The 24647-nt window shown below is 53.6% G+C and overlaps 1 protein-coding gene across 3 annotated transcripts in view; it reads right to left on the bottom strand.

Moving 5' to 3' along the window:
- Nucleotides 1-17470, bottom strand: part of MTCL2 (microtubule crosslinking factor 2) — a 71508-nt gene extending 54038 nt beyond the window's left edge. Inside the window, exon 1 of one of the 3 annotated variants that reach the window (XM_086331953.1) lies at nt 16047-17470. In XM_086331953.1, coding sequence (XP_086188079.1) covers nt 16047-17444 — 1398 coding nt within the window. In that variant the 5' untranslated portion in view covers nt 17445-17470. The remainder of the gene's footprint in view (nt 1-16046) is intronic. The other 2 variants (XM_086331952.1, XM_086331951.1) reach the window with 2 other exon arrangements.
- Between the last annotated feature and the right edge of the window lie 7177 nt (nt 17471-24647).

Raw genomic sequence — 24647 nt, 5'->3', positions numbered from 1 at the left:
ATAGCATATAACAGTTGTTGCAGAAATGTCAAAATATCCTTTACACTCATCAGTACTTTGAAATTACAGTGTTAGTAGACCTATTTCCAGATCTTATGAGTTAATAAGCACACCTATTACTATGTCATCATTTAAATATATACTTTGATAATTATATTTCCATATGCTTGCTTTCCTTTACATTTTGTTTTAAACATTTAGAAACACTATTCTGAAAATTACTCTCAGCAGAGAGACTAAAGGGAGACACGGCACAAAATAAAACGGAATCTGTGTTTCCTCTGGAGCTGCCTCATCTGTAGGGTCTGGATAACGACCCCAGACCCTCTCTCTCCACCATCAGGGCATAAAGCTGGAGAAGAGCTCTGATTTCAAGCCACATTTAAAATATTCCAGAAAAGGGGATTCCCTGGCAGTCCAGTGGTTAGGACTTGGGGCTCTCACTGTGGGGGGTGGGGGTTTGATACCTGGTCAGGGAACTAGGATCCTGCAAACTGTGTGGCATGGCCAAAAAAAATACAAGATGTTCCAGGAAAAATACTTTCAGCAGGAAACCTACTGGAATGTAAGATGATTAATCTCTGCACAATGAGGACAGAAGGGAGGGGTTATATTTGGGGCTACTGGAACATTCGGAGGGGCTCCAGATACATGCGTCTGATGGAACTGGACTGGGAAAGCAGCTGGTGAGGTCTCCCAGCCCATGGGGTTGGAGGTGCAAGGGACGAACACAAAGCCCCTTAAAGAAACACAGCAAGTAGCAAAAGGTGGGAGAGCCCCCAGCAACAGCTCCCAGCTGGCCCAGAGGGGACAGGAGGAGCTAGGGGGACAGGAGGTTCCTGAACGCATGAGGGGGTAGCCTCTTATCAGCCAAGAAGGAAGAGATTGTTCCAGAGCTGAGGTCCCCTGGCTAACTCCTACCCCAGAGCATCAGCCCACATGGGGCTGGGGTGGGCCCTGGCGGGTGCCTGCTCACCCAGCATCCCCAGGGAATCCTGATCTGGGCCCTGCAGACCACATTCTAGAAACCCTGGGATACCAAGGCTGGGGCAGGAGCAGGAAGCTGGGGTCCCAGCCCACCCAGCTCCCATGGGGACTCTGCACTGCCTGGGCCTCCTTCCTCTTTGCATCTGTCTCCCACCTTCTCACCCCTCCACCTCAAATGCCACCTCCACCAAGAAGCCTCCCTGGCTACCGCAGGGCACAGCCATTTTATATGAAGAATTATCGAGTACCTACGGGCTTCCTAGGTGGGTAAAGAATCCACCTGTCAATACAGGGGATGCAGGAGATGGAGGTCTGATCCTTGGGTTGGGAAGCTCCCCTGGAGTAGTAAATGGCAACCCATTCCAGTATTCTTGCCTGCAAAATTCCAAGGACAGAGGAGTCAGGTGGGGTCGTAAAGAGTCGGACACGACTGAGCACACACGCAGTGAGCCAGCTTCATCACCAAATCACTGGATTTGGTCCCCAGGATGGCTGGTCTACTCCCCACTAATCTGTTCTCCACTTAGTACATGGAGTGATTTTTTTTAACCGTTAATTCTCCTATGTGAAATCCTTCAACAATCATCAAACTCTGGAAACAGCCCAAAGGTCCCTCAACTGGTGAAGAGCTAAACGGTGGTACATCCATATAATAACTACTCAGCAATAAAGGGGAAGGAACTGCTGATACCCACAACCACACGGGTGAAGCCCAAAGGCATTATGCTAAGTGGAGGAAGTCAGACTCAGTTGGCTATAGACTGTATGAAGCCATTTCCATGATATTCTGGAATAGGCAAGATTATAGGGACAGGAAACAGATCAGTGGTTGCCAGGGGCTGGAGGAGGGAGGCGCTGGCCACCAAGTGGTATGGGGGAATGTTGGGCGGGGGCAAGAGCTGGTGCAGCTCAGCCGCTTTAGTAGTGTCTGACTCTTTGTGAACTGTGGCCTGTCAGGCTCCTCATCCATGGGATTTCCCCCAGGCAAGAATACTAGAGTGGGTTGCCATTTCCTTCTCCAGGGGCTCTTCTGAATCAGGGACTGAACCCGCGTCTCCTGCCCAAGTGGATTCTTAACCATCTGACCCACTGGGGAATGGAATGATTATGGTGGTGGTTACAGAGCTCCATACACTTGCCAAAGTTCATTTTACTGTATGTAAATCACCGGGCCTGAGAGCAAAAGAGAAGCCTGATCCTGCCAACCCCAACTCCTCTTCTTATCGGCCACTCAGGTCTTTTCCCAGAGGCCAGAAGATACCTCACCTATCTCACCTCTAAGCCTCTGCCTGGATTCCCCTCCCCTGCATCTCCCACTACCGGCTTCCCGTCCTGCTTGAAGAGTCCACTTAAAGGCCACCTCCTCAGAGAAGCCCTCCAGATCCCTCTAGGCCCATCGTGTCCATCTCAACCCTGTTTTTCTTCCATGGAGCGTAACACATGTTGCAGCCCGACTACACCCCTGCTCAGTTTCAAAGAAAAGTGAAAGTGTGAGTTGCTCAGTCGTGTCCGACTCTTTGTGACCCTATGGACTGTAGCCCACCAGGCTCCTTTGTCCATGGAATTCTCCAGGCTAGAATACTGGAGTGGGTTGCCCTTCTTTTCTCCAGGGGATCTTCCCAATTCAGGATTCGAACCCGGGCCTCCTTCATTACAGGTGGATTCTATACCATCTGAGTCACAGGGAAGCGTCGCTCAATTTCAAACCTTCCCCAAATTTATCACTTCCTTCCCAGGTTCTAGGAACCTGACCCACCAATGGGCAACAGACCCAGCAAGAATGACAGCTGAGCTGAAGGATCCAGAAGCTTCAATCTGCAGGATGGCAACCACTCCACAGAGGCCTGGGAGCCTCCGCCTGGCCGGCCTTCTCCACACCACCCTGGCCACCACGGTCCCTCCCTCAGGCCAAAGCCCAGGCTGCTTGCCCATCTGCCACCCTGGCTCTGGCCGGGCCACTCGCCCCCGCCTGGAAGGGCTGACCTGCAGGGTGGGCCAGCAGTGGCCACGAGGGCAGCATGCCAGCCTCCCCGAGAGGCCAGGGCAGCCATCTGCTGTCCCTTCTGCCCGTCCTCCAGGGTCTGACAAGGCTCCAGATGAGATCATCGCACTTGGACCCCAAGGAGGGCAGAGGCTGTGCGGCTCCACTTCCTTTCCAGCTCGAAAGCCAGGAACTGCAGGAGCAGTAGCAGGGGCGGGGGGGCCCAGAGACTTCATCCCTTCACAGGCAGGGGCTCTGTGGTCTAGAGGGGCTTGGGACACCCCGCTGTCCCCCAGACTGTCCGGAGTCAAGCCGGGAGGGACTCTGCACTCCTGCTTCCCGCTTAGCCTCCTTGTGTGGGGGCTGGGTTCTAGCTTTAGTGGGGTCAGGGTCAAAGGTCCTGGAGAAGGAGGGCCTGGACCCCAGCCAGGCATGGCCATGCCACACAATGCCCCCTCCCACTGGCATGGAGGCTGCCTGGTCTCAGTGGCAGAAGACAGAGTCCTGGACTTGCCTTTCCAAGAGCAATAAACGCCCACAGGCACAGGGCTGCCCGAGCGCACCAACTGTGCCAGGCGGCACACGTATCTCGCTGTATCTCCAGCCATCCGCACTGACTGGTGAGGGACTGAGGTCACACGTTAAACGGCATGGCCAGGTTTCGAGTCCAGTTTGAGCTCTTGTAAACTAGACTAGACGGCGTCTCTGATGGGACAGTAGTGACAGTAATAATAGCTGATATATACAAGGGTTTACCCTGTGCCAGCACCGGGCTGAGCTCTGAATGTCCATTACCTCAGTAACAATTCCTTTGAGGCAAGTGCTATTCTATAGATGCCCATTTTACAGATAAGCAGAGAGTCAGGAAGAAGGCTCCAAAGTCAATCAGGAGTGAGCCCCTCAGATGTGGCACAGCTCTATGCATGAGACCACAGACACTCTCTGGTGGGGAGCTGTGTGTGTGTCGGCATAGGTGTGCATGGGCAGCAGGGGATGAGGAGGGAGGAGACACCTGGACACCGCTGACCTCCAAGGCCAGGCCTGACTTGTCGCTGTCCCATTCCAGGCCTCACTAGCCAAAGCATCGAGACCTCTGCAGCCCCTGATGCCTCTGGGTTGGGGGGCGCTCAGAGCGGGGACACCCAGCAGTGCCCCTCCTGTCCTTTCTCTGTTGACAGGAAGGAAAGTAGCATTTGGATCTGGATGTATTTAAAACGTCCCCCAGAGGCTTCTCTGGTGGTCCAGTAGCTAAGACTCCGCACTCCCAATGCAGGGGGCCTGGGTTCGATCCTCGGTCCAGGAACTAGATCCCACAGGCTGCAACGAAGATTGAAGATCCTGTGTGCCGAAATGAAGACCCGGACAGCCAAAATAAATACAAATAAATATAATTTTTAAAAAATTCAAAATCATCCCCCAAACAGCCTCTGGGCTGCAGCCAAATATCTGAGCAGAGACAGCACAGCCTCAAAGGTGTACAGGGAGGGAAGGCGAGGTTGGAGAGTCAAGGGAGTGGCTCCAGGCGGTGTGGCCTGAGGCACCAGCACACTCCAGCATCGCACACCTCCAAACCTTTGCGGGCACCATTCCCTTGCTTAGCATCCAGCAAAGAGCACCAGCGACCCTAGTCCTTCTGCCTCTTGCCACTTACAGACTGTGTGACCTTTGGCAAGCCCCTTAACCTCTCTGAGCTTCAGTTTACAGACACCAATGTGAAAGGAAGGGGTTAAGTCCCACCAGGGTAAGAGCTGTATCCTCATGCAGAGCGTGGGGAAGGGGGATGAAACCTGTAATTATCTAGTTAATAATGTAATTACTTAGAGGTAAATGCCCCAAAGGAGCCCACAGGAAGCGCCTAGGTGTCTAAGTCAGGAGCCTGGCCTGGAGCTGAACACAGGAAGGTGGAGGAGGAAACCCACGGAGGCGGGAGGAACTGCAGTAGAAAGGCCCAGCGGCAGAGAAGACAGAGACAGGCTTGGGGTGCACAGAGCGCTCAGAGCTTGGGTGGAGTTGGGGTGAGGTGAGGCTGAGAAAGGCAGGACCACACAGGCCACCCAGGCACTTGGGCAGGGCTCAGGAGGGGTGTGGAGGGGAGAGGTCAAGGCACCTGACCCTGAAGAACTCATGTGGATATGGGGCAAAATCAGGGTAAAGACAGCTGGTCCAGCCTGGATACAGAACCCCAAACTCTTTGGAGTCTGAGCTTCTCTTTGAGGCACAGGCAATGGGAGATTCTTCACCCCACTTCTAGAATGTGGGATCCCCAAAAGTAGCCCTCATCAGCAAAAAGGAATCTCTGGATGAGAGCCTGCAGCACTGGCCTGACTTGGGGCAGGAGGGAAAAGGGTGGGCATTGCAGGGAGAGATGTGTTTGGGGATACCCACAATGCACTTCAGCTGCACACACACCTCCCAGGCCCCTGCTCCATGCCAAGACCCACACCCAGAGCCAGGCACAACCCCTGTCGTCAAGGACCCAGGGTGTGGGATTTCCCCATGGTCCAGGGCAGAAGACTCCGCACTGCCAATGCAGGAGGTCTGGGCTCGATCCCTGGTCAGGGAACTAGATCCCATAGGCTGCAACTAAAGATTCCACATGCTGCAACACAGATCCCGTGTGCAGCAACTAAGACCCAACATAATGAAATAAATAAATAAACATTAAAAACAAAAACCCAGGGCTCACGGGCAGTCAGATCCAAGCCTGGTGATAACGAGTGATGAGGGTGCAGAGCTGTTGAGACCTTATAGGCCCCGGGTAATCCTCACATACATGCTTTCTCGTATTTAATGCTCACAGCAACACTGTAGGGCGAGCACCATCAGCATGCCCATCCATTGTACAGATGAGGAGACTGAGGCTTGTAAAGGCAAAGCTCATAGAAGAAAAGGCAGAACAAAGTTTCAAGCCCAAGTGGGCTTGGCTCCAGACCACAGTGCTCTCTACCGCCTTGGACCCCAAAAAAGGGAAAGGCTGGCTTATTGCTCCCACCTTCTCCAGCTCCCCACCATTCCTCAGAGAGGCCAGCACCATCCGCTGACCTGTGGGGCTCCTCCAGTGACTGCCAGGGCCAGCCCGGCCCAGAACACCCAAGTCTCCAGGCTCTTTCCCCACCCCAGTTCCCAGTTCCTTCTGGCACCAGAAGGAAGAGAATGTGACTGCATATGAGGTCACGCCTGTGGGGCACCCAGGGGAATGATCTTAGTTATAACCTTGGCTGCTGGTCAGGCCTCTGCTTAGAACTTAGCCAAGCTCCTCCCCTGAGGAACTCTTTCTGCCCCAGAGACTACACATGTGGGGCTCCCTCCCTTCTGCTATGCCCAGGATGGTGCTGAATGTGCTGTATACCTGACCATTAATCCTCCCAAGTGCTCTGAAAGAAAGAAAGGAATTAAGTTCCCTTTGTTTTTTCTTTGCTATAGTGGGTCTTCACTGTGATCCAGGAGCTTCTCTTAATAGAGAGCATAGACTCTAGAGTGCATGGGCTCAGTTGCCCCGCACCATGTGGGATCTTAGTTCCCCAAACAGGGATCAAACCTGCATCCCTTGCATTGGAAGGCAGATTATTAATCACTGGACCCCCTAAGTTCCCATCTTACAGACAGGAAGACTGAGGCTTGAAGAGGGGCCTTGAACACAGGGTTCATGTACAGGGAAGAGGCAACAAAGCAAGGTTTGGCCCAGACCGGATCCCCAAAGTGGAATTTCTCCACGTCCCTGCAGAGGCCCCTGGGTCTTCTGCCCCGTGCTGAAGACACATGGAAAGGAGGCAGTGCCTAGCCCTGCTCTAGGCCAACACAGCCCCTACCAGCAAGGCATTCACAATGCCTCAGTCAGCCCAGCGCCCAGTGCCCTTTCCGAGCGGGCCCACCTCCCCTTCCCAGTCTCCCCCTCACCACTGCCCCCGCCCACCACTCCCCCAAGCTCTTCTATTTTAAGCCCATAGTCTGCTTGCAGCCCACCTGCAGACCCAGATCACTGCCTTTCATTCAATCGTGCAACAAATATTTATTGAATCACTAGGATGTGCCAGGCACGGTCCCGGCCACTGGACACAGAGGCAGTCATTCAAGGCTAACTCCTCAACTCTAATGCCTCCTCCTCCAGGAAGTCTTCCAGGCCCATCCTCTGAGTGCCCACATACTTCCCTATCCCAGTCTCCTTTTCCCAGGCACAATCAGGCACTCATTAGGGACAGGAATGGTACAGTCCTCCACAGCCCCAGCAAAGGGGCAAGGGGAGGAGGCAGGAGATGAGGGCAAGCAGGAAATTCCGAGGAGATTAGGAGGGAGGTGCCCCTGGGCACTATTTCTCCCACAGGCAGGCCTGACAATTGCTCCGTTTGGCTAACTGGGCCCCAACCCAAGTGTCGTGTGTCCGGGGCCTGAGGGCCTTTGATGCAGTTTCTCCACCTCGGTGACCTCCCAGCCCTTTATCTGCCTACAAACCATTCAGCCTCAGTCAGGCTCCAGGGCACCCAGATCCCAGAGGTTGGAAAATCAAGCCCCTGTCACACTCCTCACTGTTCTCAGCAGCCTAGTGGAAGGAAGCCTCATGGAGGCGCTGAAAACAGTAGTTTGTACACATAAGCTCCAGGGAGACACGGGCCAGGATATCCTGTGTTTCTGTGTGGCTGAAATGTCACAGCCAGCGTGTGTGTGTGTGTGTGTGTGTGTGTGTGTGTGGTGTGTGAGAGCATGTCTGGGCATCCTCCTTTGTGGGTCTCTGGCTCCTGCTAGCCAATGCTACAGACCTGACATCTGAACGCTCTGTGCTCATGGCCTGCTTCTATGTCATGGCTCCATGTCCTGTTCACATGTGTCTCCTGGCTGTGTGTGTCTGTGAGCCCGTGTGTGCAAGCCCGGGTCAGTGAGCCTGGGTCTGCTGTTTGCTGTCTTTGTGGCAGACACAGTGGGGGTGTCTGGGTGATGGGCGGTGTCTGTGCCTGCCTGGCAGGAGTGGGTCTGTGGATTTCTGCGGGTGCCAACACCTGTGTGTAATGAGTCTGAGTGGGTTTGTGTACCAAGTCTGCGCCCGCATACGCACGTGTACTTCCGATACGTCTGAGACTGTCTCCAGGGTCTGTCCATCTCTGGGACGCGGCCAAACGTGTCTGGCGGTGTGTGAGGGTGTGTTTCGGAGCCTGCCGTCTCCTAGACGGTGTGAGTCTGTGTTGTGTCTGTCCGGTAACGGGGGGTGTGAGGAGACACGTATGGTGTATCTTGCGTGGGTCTGTGTACTTCTCTGAGTGGGTCTCCTCTCTAATACGCCTGCAAGTGTGCTTCTGGAAAGCAGAGAGCACAAGCCTGTGCCTGAATGGGTACATGAGACGGTGTGTCAGTGGGCGTGGATCTCTGCGCATGCGCTGTGAATATGGGTACGTGAGTTTGTGTGTGCAGGAGAAAGTGTGCCCAGGGACACAGGCCAAGCCCCTCTGCCAGGAATACTGGGAGCCCTGGGAGCTTCGTGGTCCTCCTAAGGCCTCAGCAGCAGCCATCTCACATTTTCCATCTCATTCTCCATCTCGCTGGAGCTGCTCCCTGCCCCCATGACAGGCTGAAAATCCTTAAAGACCCAGTTCTCAGAGTTGCTTCTTCCAGGCCACCTCTCAGCCGCCTCAGAGACAGCTGCGACTCAAGACAGGGACTGGCCAGGAGCTTTGCTGACCGATGACCACTCCTCTCCCCCCATCCAGTGACAGGCAGATTGAACCCTTCCCCCTACAACTCCCGGGAGCTGAGAAATGCTTCACAGCTTGCTGGCTACTGCCCCAGACACCTGGCACAGGGCCTGGAATCCAGGAGGCACTCGGAAAATATATGTTGAATGAATGAATGAATGAATGCCTGAAGCAGCAAGTAAGGGAAAGGTGACAACCAGGACAGGCACTGGCATTTACTGCGTGCTAGATGTATATCAGGCTTCCTCGGAGGCTCAGCGGTAAAGAATCCGCCAGCAATGCAGGAGCCGCGGGAGACGTGGGTTTGATTCCTGGGTCAGGAAGCTCCCCTGGAGGAGGGCATGGCAAACCACTCCAGTATTCTTACCTGGAGAATCTCATGGACAGAGGAGTCTGGCGGGCTACAGTCCACAGGTTCGCAAAGAGTTGGACACGACTGAAGTGACTTGGCACACACGCAGATCTACATTGTCACTTGGAAAAGGGTCCCCACTTGGAAAAGGGGCAGATATGCTTATCTCCCCTTCTTCAGAAGGGAAAACAGAGACTCAGAAAGATTGAGGATCTCACACAGCTTGTAACTGGCAGAATCAGGCGAGAATCCTGTTCTGTGAAACTTGGAGGCACGGGCTGCCTCCTGCATGGGAGAGGGTGGAAGAACGACTGGGCAAGGGAGCTCCCCGGGGCTGTCTGATGAGGTCCCAAGTGTACCAGCTGTGCACGTGACATAACCTCTCCACTTCCTCCTCTGTCAAACGGGTCTGATGTCAGAACTCTCCACACAGGACTGCTGGGAGGAGTAAAGGACTTACTTAACTCAGGGCCTGGCACTCTGGAAATGATCTCATAGCTGATAGCTGTTGTGCGCAAGAACCAGAGAAGGCCAGTAATCAGTGGTTTGGGGGTCCCCAGGCAGGCTCTAACATTCCAGCACTCTGGATTCCAGCCTAACCATTATCTAACCCTTAAAGCTGGATCCAACCCCCCATCACTTCCTCCAGTCTCAGACCCCTGGTCCCAACCTCACTCTGCATGGATGCAGGGTACATATCCATGTACACGGAGGCAGGCACGTGCCACCCCGCCCAACCCCCCCAACACACACTGCCTGCAGGCTCCAGGCCCTCAGCTCCAGCATAGGTTGTTCTCTACTTGCTCCCAGCAAGTCTTAGCCTAGGGCACTGCACACAATAGAATTCCTCTCACCAACCTCTGTCCACACTAGACCCGTCGTTGGCAACCACAAGCTCACGTTCCTCAGACTGTGAAAAGAACAGGACCCACGGTTGGACCAACCAGGTTTGGAATTCTGGCTGTGTGAGCTGGAGCCTCCATTTACCCAACTGTACCCAGTGGGAACTGGAGGTGAATTAGATGCTTCCTCTGGCCCCTCCTGGGCTGACATCTAAAACTGGCTGTCCTTCCAACTTCCGAGGTGGCGCTAGTGGTAAAGAACCCGTTGGCCAATGCAGGAGACATAAAAGACTCGGGTTCGTTCCCTGGATAGGGACGATCCCCTGGAGAAGGACATGGCAACCCACTCCAGGATTCTTGCCTGGAGAATCCCATGCACAGAGGAGCCTGGCAGGCTACAGTCCATAGGGTCGCAAAGAATCGGACATGACTGAAGTGATAGCGTGCACGCACAAACTCTCACATGCAGAACCTCCAGGGAGGTGGGGAGGGCTTGCTTCATGGAGTCCACACAGTATGGAATGTGATCCACACCTTCCTGTCCTCCCTGGAGCAGCTCCTGATTTATTAACATCTTAAAGCTAAGGGGATCCACCCTCCTGTCTTCTCCCAGCTCTGTCAAGAATGAAGACTTCAGGACTTCCCTGATGGCTCAGTGGTAAAAAATCTACCTGCTAGTGCAGAAGACACGGGTTCGATTCCTGGTCCAGGAGAATCCCATACGCCCCAGAGTAACTAGGGCCATGCGCCATAACCACTGAGCCTGTGCCTTAGAGCCTATGCTCTGCAACAAGAGAAGCCACCGCAATGAGAAGCCCATGCACCACAGCTAGAGAGTAGCCCTTACTCCTCGCAACTAGATAAAGCCTGCACAGCAACAAAGACCCGGCACAGCCACACCCCCCAAAAAAGAATGAAGACCTAGACATCCTCTCTGCTCACTGATTAACAATAATGGTAATTCCCTAAAATGTGCAGGATTTCACTGCTTGCAAAATGTTTTCTTGTCTATTCACACCTCTGGATCGTGGAAAAAGCAAGAGAGTTCCAGAAAAACATCTATTTCTGCTTTATTGACTATGCCAAAGCCTTTGACTGTGTGGATCACAATAAACTGTGGGAAATTCTGAAAGAGATGGGAATACCAGACCACCTGACCTGCCTCTTGAGAAATCTGTATGCAGGTCAGGAAGCAACAGTTAGAACTGGACATAGAATAACAGACTGGTTCCAAATAGGAAAAGGAGTTCGTCAAGGCTGTATATGGTCACCCTGCTTATTTAACTTATATGCAGAGTACATCATGAGAAATGCTGTATTGGAAGAAACACAAGCTGGAATCAAGACTGCCGGGAGAAATATCAATAACCTTAGATATGCAGATGACACTACCCTTATGGCAGAAAGCGAAGAGGAACTAAAAAACCTCTTGATGAAAGTGAAAGTGGAGAGTGAAAAAGTTGGCTTAAAGCTGAAGATTCAGAAAACAAAGATCATGGCATCTGGTCCCATCACTTCATGGCAAATAGATGGGGAAACAGTGGAAACAGTGTCAGACTTTATTTTTTGGGGCTCCAAAATCACTGCAGATGGTGATTGCAGCCATGAAATTAAAAGACGCTTACTCCTTGGAAGGAAAGTTATGTCCAACCTAGATAGCATATTCAAAACAGACACATTACTTTGCCAACAAATGTCCGTCTAGTCAAGGCTATGGTTTTTCCTGTGGTCATGTATGGATGTGAGAGTTGGACTGTGAAGAAGGCTGAGCGCCGAAGAATTGATGCTTTTGAACTGTGGTGTTGGAGAAGACTCTTGAGAGTCCCTTGGACTGCAAGGAGATCCAACCAGTCCATTCTGAAGGAGATCAGCCCTGGGATTTCTTTGGAAGGAATGATGCTAAAGCTGAAACTCCAGTACTTTGGCCACCTCATGCGAAGAGTTGACTCATTGGAAAAGACTCTGATGCTGGGAGGGATTGGGGGCAGGAGGGGAAGGGGACGACAGAGGATGAGATGGCTGGATGGCATCACTGACTCGATAGACGTGAGTCTGAGTGAACACTAGGAGTTGGTGATGGACAGGGAGGCCTGGCGTGCTGCGATTCAAGGGGTCGCAAAGAGTCAGACACGACTGAGCGACTGAACTGAACTGAACTGAATCCCTGTAAACAGTCCTCTGAGGTTGCCCAGGCAGATTCCATCTCTTCATTATACAGATGAAACCAAAAGAGAGCTCAGAGAGGCCATGTGACTCATTCATGGCCACACAGTAAATGACAGTCAGGTTGCAAAGCCAGATCTTTGGGTTCCAACTCTCAGATTCTTCAGTCCACACGGGGTGGTTCCCAGCATGTCCTGATGGTACACGGGCAACAAGTAGTGGTGATGGGGAAATGGAAGACCTCAGACCACCAGGATTTTGAAGGTCAAACAGTCAATCTGTCTGCTTCTTTGAATCCTGGACCCTTAAAAGTTAATAATCTTCAAGGTAGAGAACATAGATGCCAAGGGGAAAAGGAGGGGATGGGATGAATTGGGAGATTGGAATTGACATATATAAACTATTGATACTGTGTAAAAATAGATAACTAATGAGAACCTTACTATTATAGCACAGCGAACCCTACTCAGTGTCCTGTGGTGACCTAAATGGGAAGGAAAAAAGAGAGGATATATGTATACATATAGCTGATTCACTTTGCCATACAGCAGAAACTAACACAACCTTGTAAAGCCACTGTACTTCAATGTCTTGTTTACATTTTTTAAAAAGTTAATAACCTTCACACTTCCTTGGCTGGAAGGGACCCTGAGGTCAGGCAATTTCAACTACAGCCTTCACATAAACCTCTTCCTAAATCCTCCTCAACTAATCACAAACACTACATTTTGTTCAGTTTACAAGCTGTTTTCCACAAGCCCCATGTCTTTATCTAATAGGCGAATACCTCCAGCATTCAATAACTCTGAATAACTCAAGTGACAGCAAGCTCACTCCCTTCTCTGTAGCAGCTCCTCACTGGGAGAGAACTGCCAGGTTTCCACCTTCCCCACTCCCCACCCCCGGGGCCCCAGAGCAAGCTTCAGGGCACAGGAGATCTGCAGTCATCATCCGCAAGGCCCTCCCCAGGCGACAGGTCTCAGTGCCATCCATCAGCTGGGAGGTGAGCTCTAGCAAGGCCCCACGGGGCTCCAAGGGACTCAAGCCAGGCAGCACCAGGCCTGCCGAGGACATGCTAGGGACCTGGAGTCTCTCCTGGTAACTTGGTTCCTGCATCTTAGAAGCAAAGTGGCCCAGAGGGGCAGGAAACACGTCAAGAGTACAAGGTACTCTGACTCCGAGCCTGGCTGTCTGGAGCACTGGCTCTGGGACCTGGAGCAAGTCCCCCTCCCTGCTGTGGCTGCAGTTTACCCATCTGTAGAATGAACAAAACAACTCCTCCTGGGACTTCCCAGCCGGTTCAGTGGTTAAGGCTCTGCACTTTCACTGCAGGGAATGCGGCTTTGATCCCTGGGTCCCGGAACTAAGATCCTGCATGCCGCATGGCGTGCCCCCCAAAACAAAACCAAACAAAGAACTCAACTCCTGTAATAGCCTCTACATTTACGCCCCAAATCCACAGTCTCTAGGCTTTCACCTCGCCTCTGTGAGGCTGGCAGCTGGAGAGTAGATCAGGGACTGATTCACGTGGACACAGCATTAACCTCACAGTCCAGTCCTGCTCACCTCTCCTATCCAACCTCCTCCCTCTATCCAGGCTCTGAACTGTTCCCTGAATTCCATAAGTTTCTTCCTACTTCCCTTAGCCTGGAAGGGTCTCACTCCAGCTCCTTATTCAGCTGGCTCCCTCTCATCCTGGCCTCCCTAAGCCCCCCAGTCCCCACCTCATGTCCCTCCCCACCCTTATCACGATCCCTAGTGTGATGTAGTGTGTGATGCAGTGTGTGACCACTGTCTAATTCCAGTCTCCCTCCACTAGGACCAACAGCTCCATGAAAACAGACACTTCATCCTCAGATCTGTGTTAGTGCCTGGTACACAGCAGGCATTAAGTAAATAGTTGGCGAATGAATGAATGAGGGGCCAGGACTGCTTCGGGTGGGGAGGAGGCTCTATTCCTTCCCCACAGAGTCTGCCAGAGAACATGGTAAGCGCCCACGGAAATGTGTCATGTACCACTTGAGAATAACAGTGGTGGAAATTACCCTCCTCTGAGGCTCGCTCCATGCCAGGCGCTCTCATGGTGTTTGCGCACATAACTCATTTAACCCTTAAGGTTGGAAGATGTGTGATGTCTTTTTCTACAACAAGGAGACTGAGGTCCAGAGACATTAAGGGGCTTGCCCTAGATCACACAGCCAGGAAGGCACACTCTTCAGATATAACAGTGGCCTGAGGCCTGCTCGTGAAGCCAGAAACACTGAATGAATGAGGGAAACTGAGGCTGAGCCCTGACCCAGGCAGTGGGTGGTCCCCAGCCAGGCCCTGGCCCCTGTGAGGCCTCAGGTTCAATCTCCAGCCTTCTGGAACTATTTTCCATCCTAACAGTCATGGGTGGCTCAGCAGGACTCCAGAGCTCTGCCGGGTAATTTCCTGGGATGAACAGGAGCTGGTGGGGGTGGGTGAGGGAGACCATGAAGCCAAGTTCTATGGCCCATCTTCCCTTGCCAGGGGAGCGATGGAGGCCAGGAAGCAGGATTGAGGAGCTCAGGGTTCAAGTTCAGGGCAGGTCAGGCACCACCTGGGCAGGGCCAGGCCTTCTCTGGCTTATCTCCCTCCTCTCTCCTAATACCCTCCTCACAGCTGGCTTGTGAAGACTGCAGGAGCTGACTGAGCCCCCGATCGTCCACACTGAATGGGGGCTTCAGGAAGGCTTACCCTCCCAATTAACAGATGAGAAAACTAAGGCCTGGACTGAGGAAAGGTTAGAGGCTAAAGGGGTAGGTTATTCTGATTCAGACAGACCCTGTGCTTGTATTGTACAAGCAGTTACCAAACACATGTAGGGTAGCAGATCCTGGGGGAGATGGAGAAGGAGAGACACAGTTAAGCAAGACCTCACAGACTATAAAGAGAGAGAAACCCTTTTGGCCTGAAGAGCTACAGTGCAAGGCTAAGTGTTGCCAGGCAGACAGAAATTAGCAGAGTGCCATGAACTCGGAGGCTCTTGGCCAGGGGTGCTCTGTGTGTTGTGCCAGGATATCAAGCGATAAGAGCAGGTAACATTTCAGCCTCTTCCAAACCGTGCCCAGCCCATGTGGAGAGAACCCAGGAAGCCGGCAACCTCCCAGGCCACCACCAGCATAGGAGGGCTGGGCGGACGCTAAAGTTGCCTCAGTGGGCAGACAGAGCTTGGCCTGGATCCAGTAGGTCCTCATGTGCACCGAAAGGGTGACGGTCAAGCCTGCTTTCCTGGGAAGCTCTCAGGTCCCCTACATGCCCAGAGAAAAAGCTTCCCTATATGCCAGCTTCCCTCTTCTCATTGGAAAGGAGATGGGCACTGCTGGGGGGCACCGATAGGACTGCTGTGTATACAGGGCCTATCCAAAACTGGGCAGAAGACAATACCCTGGGATTTAGGGAGCTGTGAACGGGTTCTCCAGGACACCATCCTCCCAAGCTGCAGGACCGTTAGACTGAGCGGAAGTCGGACTCTAGCCAAGGGGATGTTCCCAGATGTCATGCTTTCAAACGCGGACCCGCCCTGAAAGGCAGGCAGGGACAGGCCTGAGCCAGGAAAGCCCTGGGTGAAGACTCAGGCTAGTGTTCAGGCCTCTCCTTAGCCGGAGATGGCCACAGGTCTCCCCGGCAAACGGCACATCAGTGCCTGTCCCAGAAAGGAGGGCCCTGTCCCAGCGGCCTGGGGGTGGGGGCTCTGAGCCGCGGAATCCGAGGTCCAGCCCCTCACGGAGCACCCACCCCCATTCCAGGCACCTTATCTAAGCATCCTCCAAAGCACCCAAGACCCCCTTCCTAAATCAGAGCCCGTCGGCAGTCTCCTCCTCCAGGTTCTTCCCTTAGGAGGTTTCCCAGATACAATGGGAAGCGGGATGCGACGGAGCCCCTGAGGCTTTAGGCCCCTTGCCCACCTCGAGCGGTGGGACAGCAGGCCGGCTGGTGCCTCGGGCCGGTGGGGCGGACACCCGCGCCTCCCCGCGGCCTCCCCTTCCCCAACCGGGTCCCCAGCCCCGACCCCGCACCTTGAGATAGTCGTTCTCCGAGCGCAGCTCTTCCAGCTCTCGCACGAAGCCGCCGGGTCCGCAGTCCAGCATCTCCTCGGTGAGGTCGGAGAAGGCGAGCGAGGCACTGAGGGGCAGGCGGCTGCTGCCCACCGACGACGCGGCCACCGACGGCTCCTCGGGGGAGGCGGGGGGCCGCGGAGGCTGCTGCGCCGGCTGCGCCGGCTGGGGCGGCTGTCCCGTGCGGGCCCCCCCGGGGCCCCCGGCAGCCGACTCGGCGTCGCTGCTCAGCGCCAGCTCCAGGCCCAGCAGGCGCGCCTCCTCCGACGCGCAGTCCGACACCTCCGAGCTGCTGTCGGTGAGGCTGGGCGGCGGTGGCGGCGGTCGCGGCCCGGTCCCCGGGCGCGGACGGCCCTTGGCGCGGACCCCGGTCCGGACCCCGGCCACTCGCGTCCCTGCGCCCCGCGCCCCGGGCGCCACCGCACGCCCCTTCTTGTCGGGCCTCGCCGAGGACGCGGCGCTGCAAGCGGCCGCGGCGCCCGGGCCTGGGCCGCGGCGGCCCTTGGCCAGCGACCAGCCGGCCACGTCCTTGGGCCGGGCCGGCGACGGCGCGCGGTGGCTCTTCTTCCTCTCCGGGGCGGGAGCAGGCGGGGGGCCGCAGCCCCGAGCCGGGGGCTCCCCCGCCGGCACCTCCATCGCGGTTTCCCTCGGCCTCAACGAGCGGCGCGCATGGCCCGGGCCCGCCCGGCCTCCGCGTCCCGGGGGAGGCTCCTGGCGCCGCTGCGGCCGCTGGGGTCGCGGCTCCTCTCGGCCCACCTCAGCCCCCGGGCTGCGCTCCGGCCCGGACACCCGCCGCACGGTCTCTCCGCTGCTCTGGGCTCGGAGAGAGCGGCCCGATCGCCTCCAGGCACCCCGGCTCCGGCTCCGGCTCCGCCCGGCGCCCGCCCCCTCGGCCTCGCCGCGCCCCCGGAGCGTGCCCGGGCCCCGGCAGCCTGCGCGCCGATCGCTCTCTCGAGCTCCGAGTCCGGCTGCGCCCCGGGCCCCGGCTCCGCCCGGCGCGGCCCGCCCCCCGCGCAGCCCCGCCAGCTCCCCGCCCCGCCGCCTCGGCTCGGGGACGCGCGGCTCCGCGAACAAAAGGCGGACGCGGCGGGAGCGGCAAGGAGGGACACAGGCGGCGAGCGAGGGAGGGATCTGCGAGGCAACAGCGACCCCCTCAAGGGTCAGGCCGGCCGAGGCTGCCGAGGCCCCGGCTCCCTCCGCCTCCGTTCCGCCGCCGTGCCCTCCCCTGCTGGCCTGGGCGACGCCCCCGGCGGAGGCGCCTCCGCTCCCCTCGTCCGCGCAGAGGTCGCGCGAGCGGCGAGACGGGGGACTCCCAGGCAGAGGCCGGGCGGACCTCAGATCGCGTGAGCCAGCATCCATATACACGCCGAGCACCTCGCCCCTCGCGGCTGTGCGGAGCGTGCGCGAACTCCGCCCCCCTGAACCTGGCAGAGCGAGACAGATCATCCCAATGTACAGATGCGTAAACTGAAGCCTGGGGAAGACCGGCGATCCCGGCCCACGGTTACTGGCAGAGCCGGGATGGACGCCAGACCTCGCGCCTCCAAGGGCGTGCTCCGGATGTCCAGGCTTGGCTTCCCTCTCATAGTCGTGGGGAGCGTCTGGCCCTCGGTGCCTGCCCGGCTCTGCACGCCTTGACCGGCTGTGACCCCAGGCACGCTCGCTCCTTCCCTGAACCCGGTCTCAGGCTCTGCCCGGCTAAAATCGAGGCGACCCGTTCTGAGAAGTCAGACCTGCGGGTGCTTTGGGAGTAGGTTTTCGCTCCCGCGGGGGCTAGTCCGAGCTGGACCTGGTTGCCCTGATCCTCACACGTCCCCGACAGAGCAACTCCATACGACCCTGGAGCCCCGATTCTGATGGGTGTTGTTTCTTTCCTTCCAGAACTGTGCTGCCGTGTTGTTGATTTTCCCATGGGGCTGTCACACCTTCCCCGCCCCCTCTCCTCGCTGCTACTCGCCATCGCCGCCGAGCCCCTGCTGGGCAGAGTCATCGGAAGTCCTTTGGCTGCCCAGCGGGCTGGCGATCACCCTCAGGGTGGCAGCCCCTTGCGACTGTTGGGGGCAGGGCTGTGTTTACCCCTCAGCAGCCCCTTCTACCTCCCTCTGTTCCTCTTCCTTTCGTTTCCTCCTCCTAACCCTTTCCCCACTCCTTTTTCATTTCTCTCTTTCCCTCCTCTTCCTCCTCCCCCCAATCCTGTTACCTCACTCCTCCGCCCTTGACACACAGCTGGCCCCAGGTCCACTTTGTTTCTGTCCCTCCTCCCCCACAGCGGTGAATACACTCCTGGGGTATGCCCTCTCCTTGTGAGGCACGGCTTCATTCCCATCTAGGGGTGTCTAGGTGTGTGAGTGCCCCCTCCATCCTCAAACCCTTTCTCCAGGTGCCCTCCATCAGCCAGGTAAGGAGCAGGGCCCCTCGACAGGTCCTCTGCAAACACTTCTTCAGGGGCATTTCCACCTGCTCCTGGCAAAGCACCAGCTCCCCTGCCCACACTGACTGTCCACTCACCCAGTCCACAGAGGGCCGCAGTGCTGGACTTGTCAGTGGTGAATTCCTGGCCTCATGGAGCACACAGTCAAGGGAGGAGATGAGCCACAAAAGAGTCATCATCCATAGGATGGCATGATATTCCACCAAGGCAAGGGCCAAGGTAGGCCCTCCTCTGCTTCTCGGGCCTCAGAAGACCCCATGTGATATAATGGATGACAGGGTCCTTCTGGCTCTGATGTCCCCCTTTCTTGTAGACTGGTTCTGGTCTGGCACAGAGAGCTGCTGTGTGGCTCTTGGAAACTCCATACCCTCTCTGAGCTTCAATTTCTCCATCTATGCAGAATGTGGGCTTGGAGATGCTGGATGATGTGAACTGTGGCAGAGGAATACGTGCTAGAGCAGGCTGCTCAGCCACTCCTGACACACTCATGGCCACAGCAGCAGCTGCCTGGATCTCCCCATGTGGGCCTGGGCCAGAGTCCTGGCTCTACCACATACCCTGTCTGGGTCCCAACACTCATGGCTAAGCAGGGGGCGAATGGCCCTTCCTGTTCTGAGGGTCTTCAGATGTGGGGAGCCCTGAATCCACATTGCAGCCCCAGAAGAGCCTGGGGAACAGCAAGGCCCTGGTGGGGGTGGGGTGGCAAGGGCTGGGTAGAGTCAAGGTCAAGGTGGGGGCTCTGGACTCTGTTCAGAGGAGGGAAACAGCAGAAGGAGTAAGACTTGCCAGGGGCCCAGACTTGGCTCCATGGAGGTGGGGAGACCACCCAGGGCTTCCTGCCCCCCTGAGCACTCATGCCAGGCTCAGTGCCCAACACTTCAGCAGAGGATTCTGGAAAGGTTAGGAATTTTGGGGGACTGACTGTATTTTTTGAAGATAGGTTCAGGGATGTATCAGTTCAGTTCAGTTCAGTCACTCAGTCGTGTCTGACTCTTTGCGACCCCATGAATTGCAGCACGCTAGGCCTCCCTGTGCATCACCAACTCCCAGAGTTCACCCAAACTCATGTCCATCGAGTCAGTGATGCCATCCAGCCATCTCATCCTCTGTCGTCCCCTTCTCCTGACCCCAATCCCTCCCAGCATCAGAGTCTTTTCCAATGAGTCAACTCTTCGCATGAGGTGGCCAAAGTATTGGAGTTTCAGCTTTAGCATCAGTCCTTCCAAAGAAATCCCAGCGCTGATCTCCTTCAGAATGGACTGGTTGGATCTCCTTGCAGTCCAAGGGACTCTCAAGAGTCTTCTCCAACACCACAGTTCAAAAGCATCAATTCTTTGGCGCTCAGCTTTCTTCACAATCCAACTTTCACATCTATACATGACCACGGGAAAAACCATAGCCTTGACTAGACGGACCTTTGTTGGCAAAGTAATCTCTGCTTTTGAATATGCTATCTAGGTTGGTCATAACTTTCCTTCCAAGGAGTAAGCGTCTTTTAATTACATGGCTACAATCACCATCTGCAGTGATTTTGGAGCCCCAAAAAATAAAGTCTGACACTGTTTCCACTGTTTCCCCATCTATTTCCCATGAAGTGATGGGACCAGATGCCATGATCTTCATTTTCTGAATGTTGAGCTTTAAGCCAACTTTTTCCCTCTCCTCTTTCACTTTTATCAAGAGGCTTTTTAGTTTATCTTCACTTTCTGCCATAAGGGTGGTGTCATCTGCATATGTGAGGTTATTGATATTTCTCCCAGCAATCTTGATTCCAGCTTGTGCTTCTTCCAGCCCAGTGTTTCTCATGATGTACTCTGCATATAAGTTAAATAAGCAGGGTGACAATATACAGCCTTGATGTACGTATAGCTTATCCCAATTATTCTTTTTTTTAATATTTATTAATTTGGCTGCATGGGGGCTTAGTTGCGGCATGTGGGATTTTCACTGTGTCATGCAGGATCTTTCGGCTGCAGCACACAGATGCTCTAGTGGTGAGGTACAGGGCTCAAGGCTTCTTAGTTCCCCGACCAGGGCTAGAACCCACGTCCTCTGCATTGCAAGGTGGGTTCTCAACCACTAGACCATCAGGGAAGTCCCCCAATTATTCTTTTTTATAGTGTGGCACTGACCCTCTTCCAACTGAGTGACGAGGTTTGTATTCCCTCGCCTAGAACCTGAGCAGCTTTTGTGACTGCCTCAACCAACAGAGAATGGCAGAGGTGACAGTGTGACTTCCAAAGCTAGGTCCTAAAAGGCAATATGACTGAAAACTCAATCTCTCTGTGTCTCTGAGTCTCTCTCTCTCTCAATCCACTTTCCCTTGGATCCCAGCCACCACGTTGGGAGGAAGCAAGGCCTCCCTCATGGGAGAGGCCACATGAAGGTGTTCCAATGAACAACTCCAGCTCTGGTCCCCACCAAGCCCTGGACATGTAAGAGAAGGAATTTTCAGATGATATAGCCTCTAGCCTTGGAGCTGTGCCCGCTGATGCACAGAGCAGAGCAGAAATGAGCTGTCCCAAACTGCAAAATAAATATTGTTGTTCTGAGACACTAATTTTGGGGGTAGTTTGTTATGCAGCAATGAATAACTGGAATGCTTGTTCAAGGTCATATAACTTGGAAGTGGCAGGGCTGGGGTAGATTTGAACCGAGGGCCATCTAGCTTTTGACCGTGTTGTGCTGCACTGCTGGGTAGTGTTCAGCTCAGGCACACACTGTATAAAGTTCTACTCTAGAAGTCATGAAGAATTAAATGATTATAAGAAATAAATCAGATTGTAAGAAATGAAGATGCTGATCACCCAGTGGAAAAACAATTTATGTTCTCCCATTCAAGCAGCTGAACTGACCAACATGATGGAAACTGAATAGAGACTAAATCCTGGAAGGCTCCCAAGAGGAGGTGATTTTTTAAAAACTGAAATTTTTATTCCTTTATTAAAAGTGCTTTTATTTTTTGGCCACACCATGCAGCATATGGGATCTTAGTTCCCCAACAAGGGATGGAACCCATGCCCTAGCACACCCCCCATAATAATAATAATGATAAGCTACAAAGACTTATTGTACAACACAGGGAATATAGCTGCTATTTTACAATAACTATAGATGGAGTATAACCTTTAAAAATTGTGAAGTCTTAACCACCGGGCCACCAGGGAAGTCCCAAAGTTTTTGTCCCTTATACAAACCACTGGCTGAAGAAGAGTTAGAGGAATTAGTAGGGGAACCTGCTTTAAAAAGAGTAGTCAGGTCAGCCTCTCTTCGGAGGTGACATTTAAAGTGAGTTATTCAGAGATCCAGAATAAGAGAATTCCAGGCAGAGAGAACCCATCTGATAGATGTTCAAGAAAGTGAGAAGGGCCATGTGACCAGCACTTGACGGCTGATGGACAGAGCTGGAGTGGACAGAGGGAGTCACAGCAGCCCTTGCAGGCCTTTATTCCTGATGCAGTGACAAGCCACTGGGGACTTTGGAGTAAGCCAGGGTGAGACGTAATCTGTGTTTTAAATAGATCACTCTAGCTGATGGCAAGAAGATGCTAGAAGATGGGGCATGGAGCTGTTGGACCAGCCCCTGAGAGGTCACGGTGGCTGGGATGAGGGTGGAGGCAGTAGAGAGGGAAGAAGAGGGATGCTCCAGAGATCGCTTCTGGGAACTTTGAAGCCTTAGACACCCATGCATGGAGGTGAGGGATCAGAGAAATGAAGTTCAACTCCCAGGTTTTTGGCTTTTGTTACAGGACAAGTGGTGGTGTGGTTTAACGAGACAGGGAAAACAGCTTAGAGGTGATTGTGGGTAGAGAGACCAGGTTTAGAGATAGAAATTGAGAGTTCTTTCTGGGCCCAACTGAAAGTTCTTTGAAATGTTTTTGGAGACTTTCAAGGCATATAGGCAACAGACCTATGAGTGTGGAGCCCATGGTAACATGTGGTCCGGAGTCATGAAAGGTTATTAACAGTTAGATAATATTTAAATCCATGAGACCAGATAGGTCACATACAGAGACGGTCTAGAGAGAGAGGAAAAACTGCCCTAGAACCAGGAAGTTAGGAATCCCTGGTTCTATCACAGATACAGAGAACAAACTAGTGGTTACCAGTGGGGAGAAGGAAGGGGCCTAAGAGGTACAAACTGTTTTGTAGAAAATAAGCTACAAGTGGAGTTCTCTTGTAGCCTAGTGGTTAGGATTCCAGGTTTTCACTGCCATGACCCGAGGTTCAGTTCCTGGTTGGGGAACTGGGATTCTGCAAGCCATGTGGCACACACCTCCCAAAATAATAATAATAATAAAGCAACAAGGACTTATTGTACAACACAGGGAATATAGCTACTGTTTTATAATACCCATAAATGGAATGTAACCTTTAAAAATTGTGAGTCACTATCATGTACACCTGTAACTTATATAATGCTGTACAACAAGTATACTTCAATTTAAAATAAAAAGTAAAATTTAAAAATGAAAAAAAATTGGTAGTTGTTCCCTCCAACTGTGGATGAGATTGAGAGAAGACAGGATGAGAGGGGCCTTCACAATTGCTTCCAGAACATCTATCATTAATTGTTCGAATCTTATTAAATAAAGCTACATCCATATATCATTTCTTTAATAAAGTAGAAAATTAAAAAAGAATCCACTAAAAAGTGGATAAGAGAGGAGACACCAGCCACAAAAGACAGCGGGGGAGCTGCCACTGAAGGAGTAAGTGTAAGAGAGGGAGGATCACTCTGTCAAATAGCAGAGGGGCTGGAGGAAGATGAGAGCAGAAAAGTGTGTCCCCCCCACCCCCAGCCTAGAGCAACAAGAGCAGGGGTGGTCAGGACAGATGTCAAAGGCCAGGGATTGAACAGTGATGAGGAGGTAGAGGTGGAGTGTGGGGAGAAGAGGATGGAGCCGTTATGGAGGGGATGGTCACGTCGAGAGGCAAGGGCAAGCGAGAGACGGATGAGGCAGAGAAAAGTGGAGAGCGAGAAGTCTAGGGGGACCCCAGGGACTGGCTTCCAAAAGGAACAGAGGCTGTTCCTTCACTGTCCTGGAAGGAAGGCGGAAGAGATGGGTGAGATGCAGGTGGGTCTATCGGAAGGGTGAGGGAGGGACTGATGACTTCCATTTTCTCAAAGAGGAACAAAGTCACCAGCTGAGAGTGAGGTGCCAAAGGAGTGGCACTTGTGTGTGAGTGGGGCAAAGACGGCCCATTACAGGGACCAGAGCACGGAGATCAGAGCTCCCAGGATGCACGAGGGGTACATCATGCACCCATCCACAGCTCAGAGTGAAGCCAGTCAGCCCAGCAAGCCACCAGGTGTATTCTCTCCCTTTTCTCCTAATGTCTTAGGGTTTATTTTGCAAGGCGGAAACTGTGCCACACATCTCATTTTATATCTGCTTTTTTCACTTTACAGAGTAGCAGAAGCATCTTCCTGTGCATTTATGAACTCTTGGCAAACATCGCTTTTAATTCTTAGAAATAATGCACAGAGTGGATGTTCCATGGGTCGATTAACCTTTTCCCCTTGTACTGGACATTGAAATTGTTTCCTGGCGATGACTGTTGCCGTGCTAAAAGAGGTAGCGTGTGGGCTGGTGGAGAAAGGAGAAGGCAGGCTGCAAGGCAGAGCTGGGACATTCAACCCTCTGGCGTCTAGAATCTGATCGTGGAAGCTTTTCAGAAGCCAATTACATGTGATTTGGGCTTCCAGGTGGCTCAGATGGTAAAGAATCGGCCTGCAATGTGGGAGACCCAGGCTCCATCCCTGGGTCAGGAAGATTCCCCAGAGAAGGGAATGGCTACCCACTCCAGTATTCTTGCCTGGAGAATTCCACAGACAGAGGAGCCTGCTGGGCTACGATCCACAGGATCGCAAAGAGTCAGACACGACTGAACACACTTCGTGGCAATTAGCTTTCTTGCCAGGTCACATTTCTAGACTTAAGGACAAAGAATGGGACAGCAAGGCACATCTCACTGGCCTCCCAAAGTGCCCAAAGGTTCAGGAATCGAGTGTGGAGGAAAAAGATTTGGGAGTGGGGCCGTGAGAGCAGGAGGGCCAGACATGTGACCTCCAGGCTGTTAATAGTTCAAACACGTATTGCAACAGCCTTGTTTGAGATGGCAACAGG

The sequence above is a fragment of the Bos grunniens genome, chromosome 13, assembly GCF_055505025.1.
Source record: "Bos grunniens cultivar Pamir isolate PY7600 chromosome 13, Bosgru_T2T1.0, whole genome shotgun sequence".
Classification (NCBI taxonomy): Eukaryota; Metazoa; Chordata; class Mammalia; order Artiodactyla; family Bovidae; genus Bos; species Bos grunniens.
Note: the sequence above shows the minus strand (reverse complement) of the source record. Positions and strands in the feature narration are given on the sequence as shown.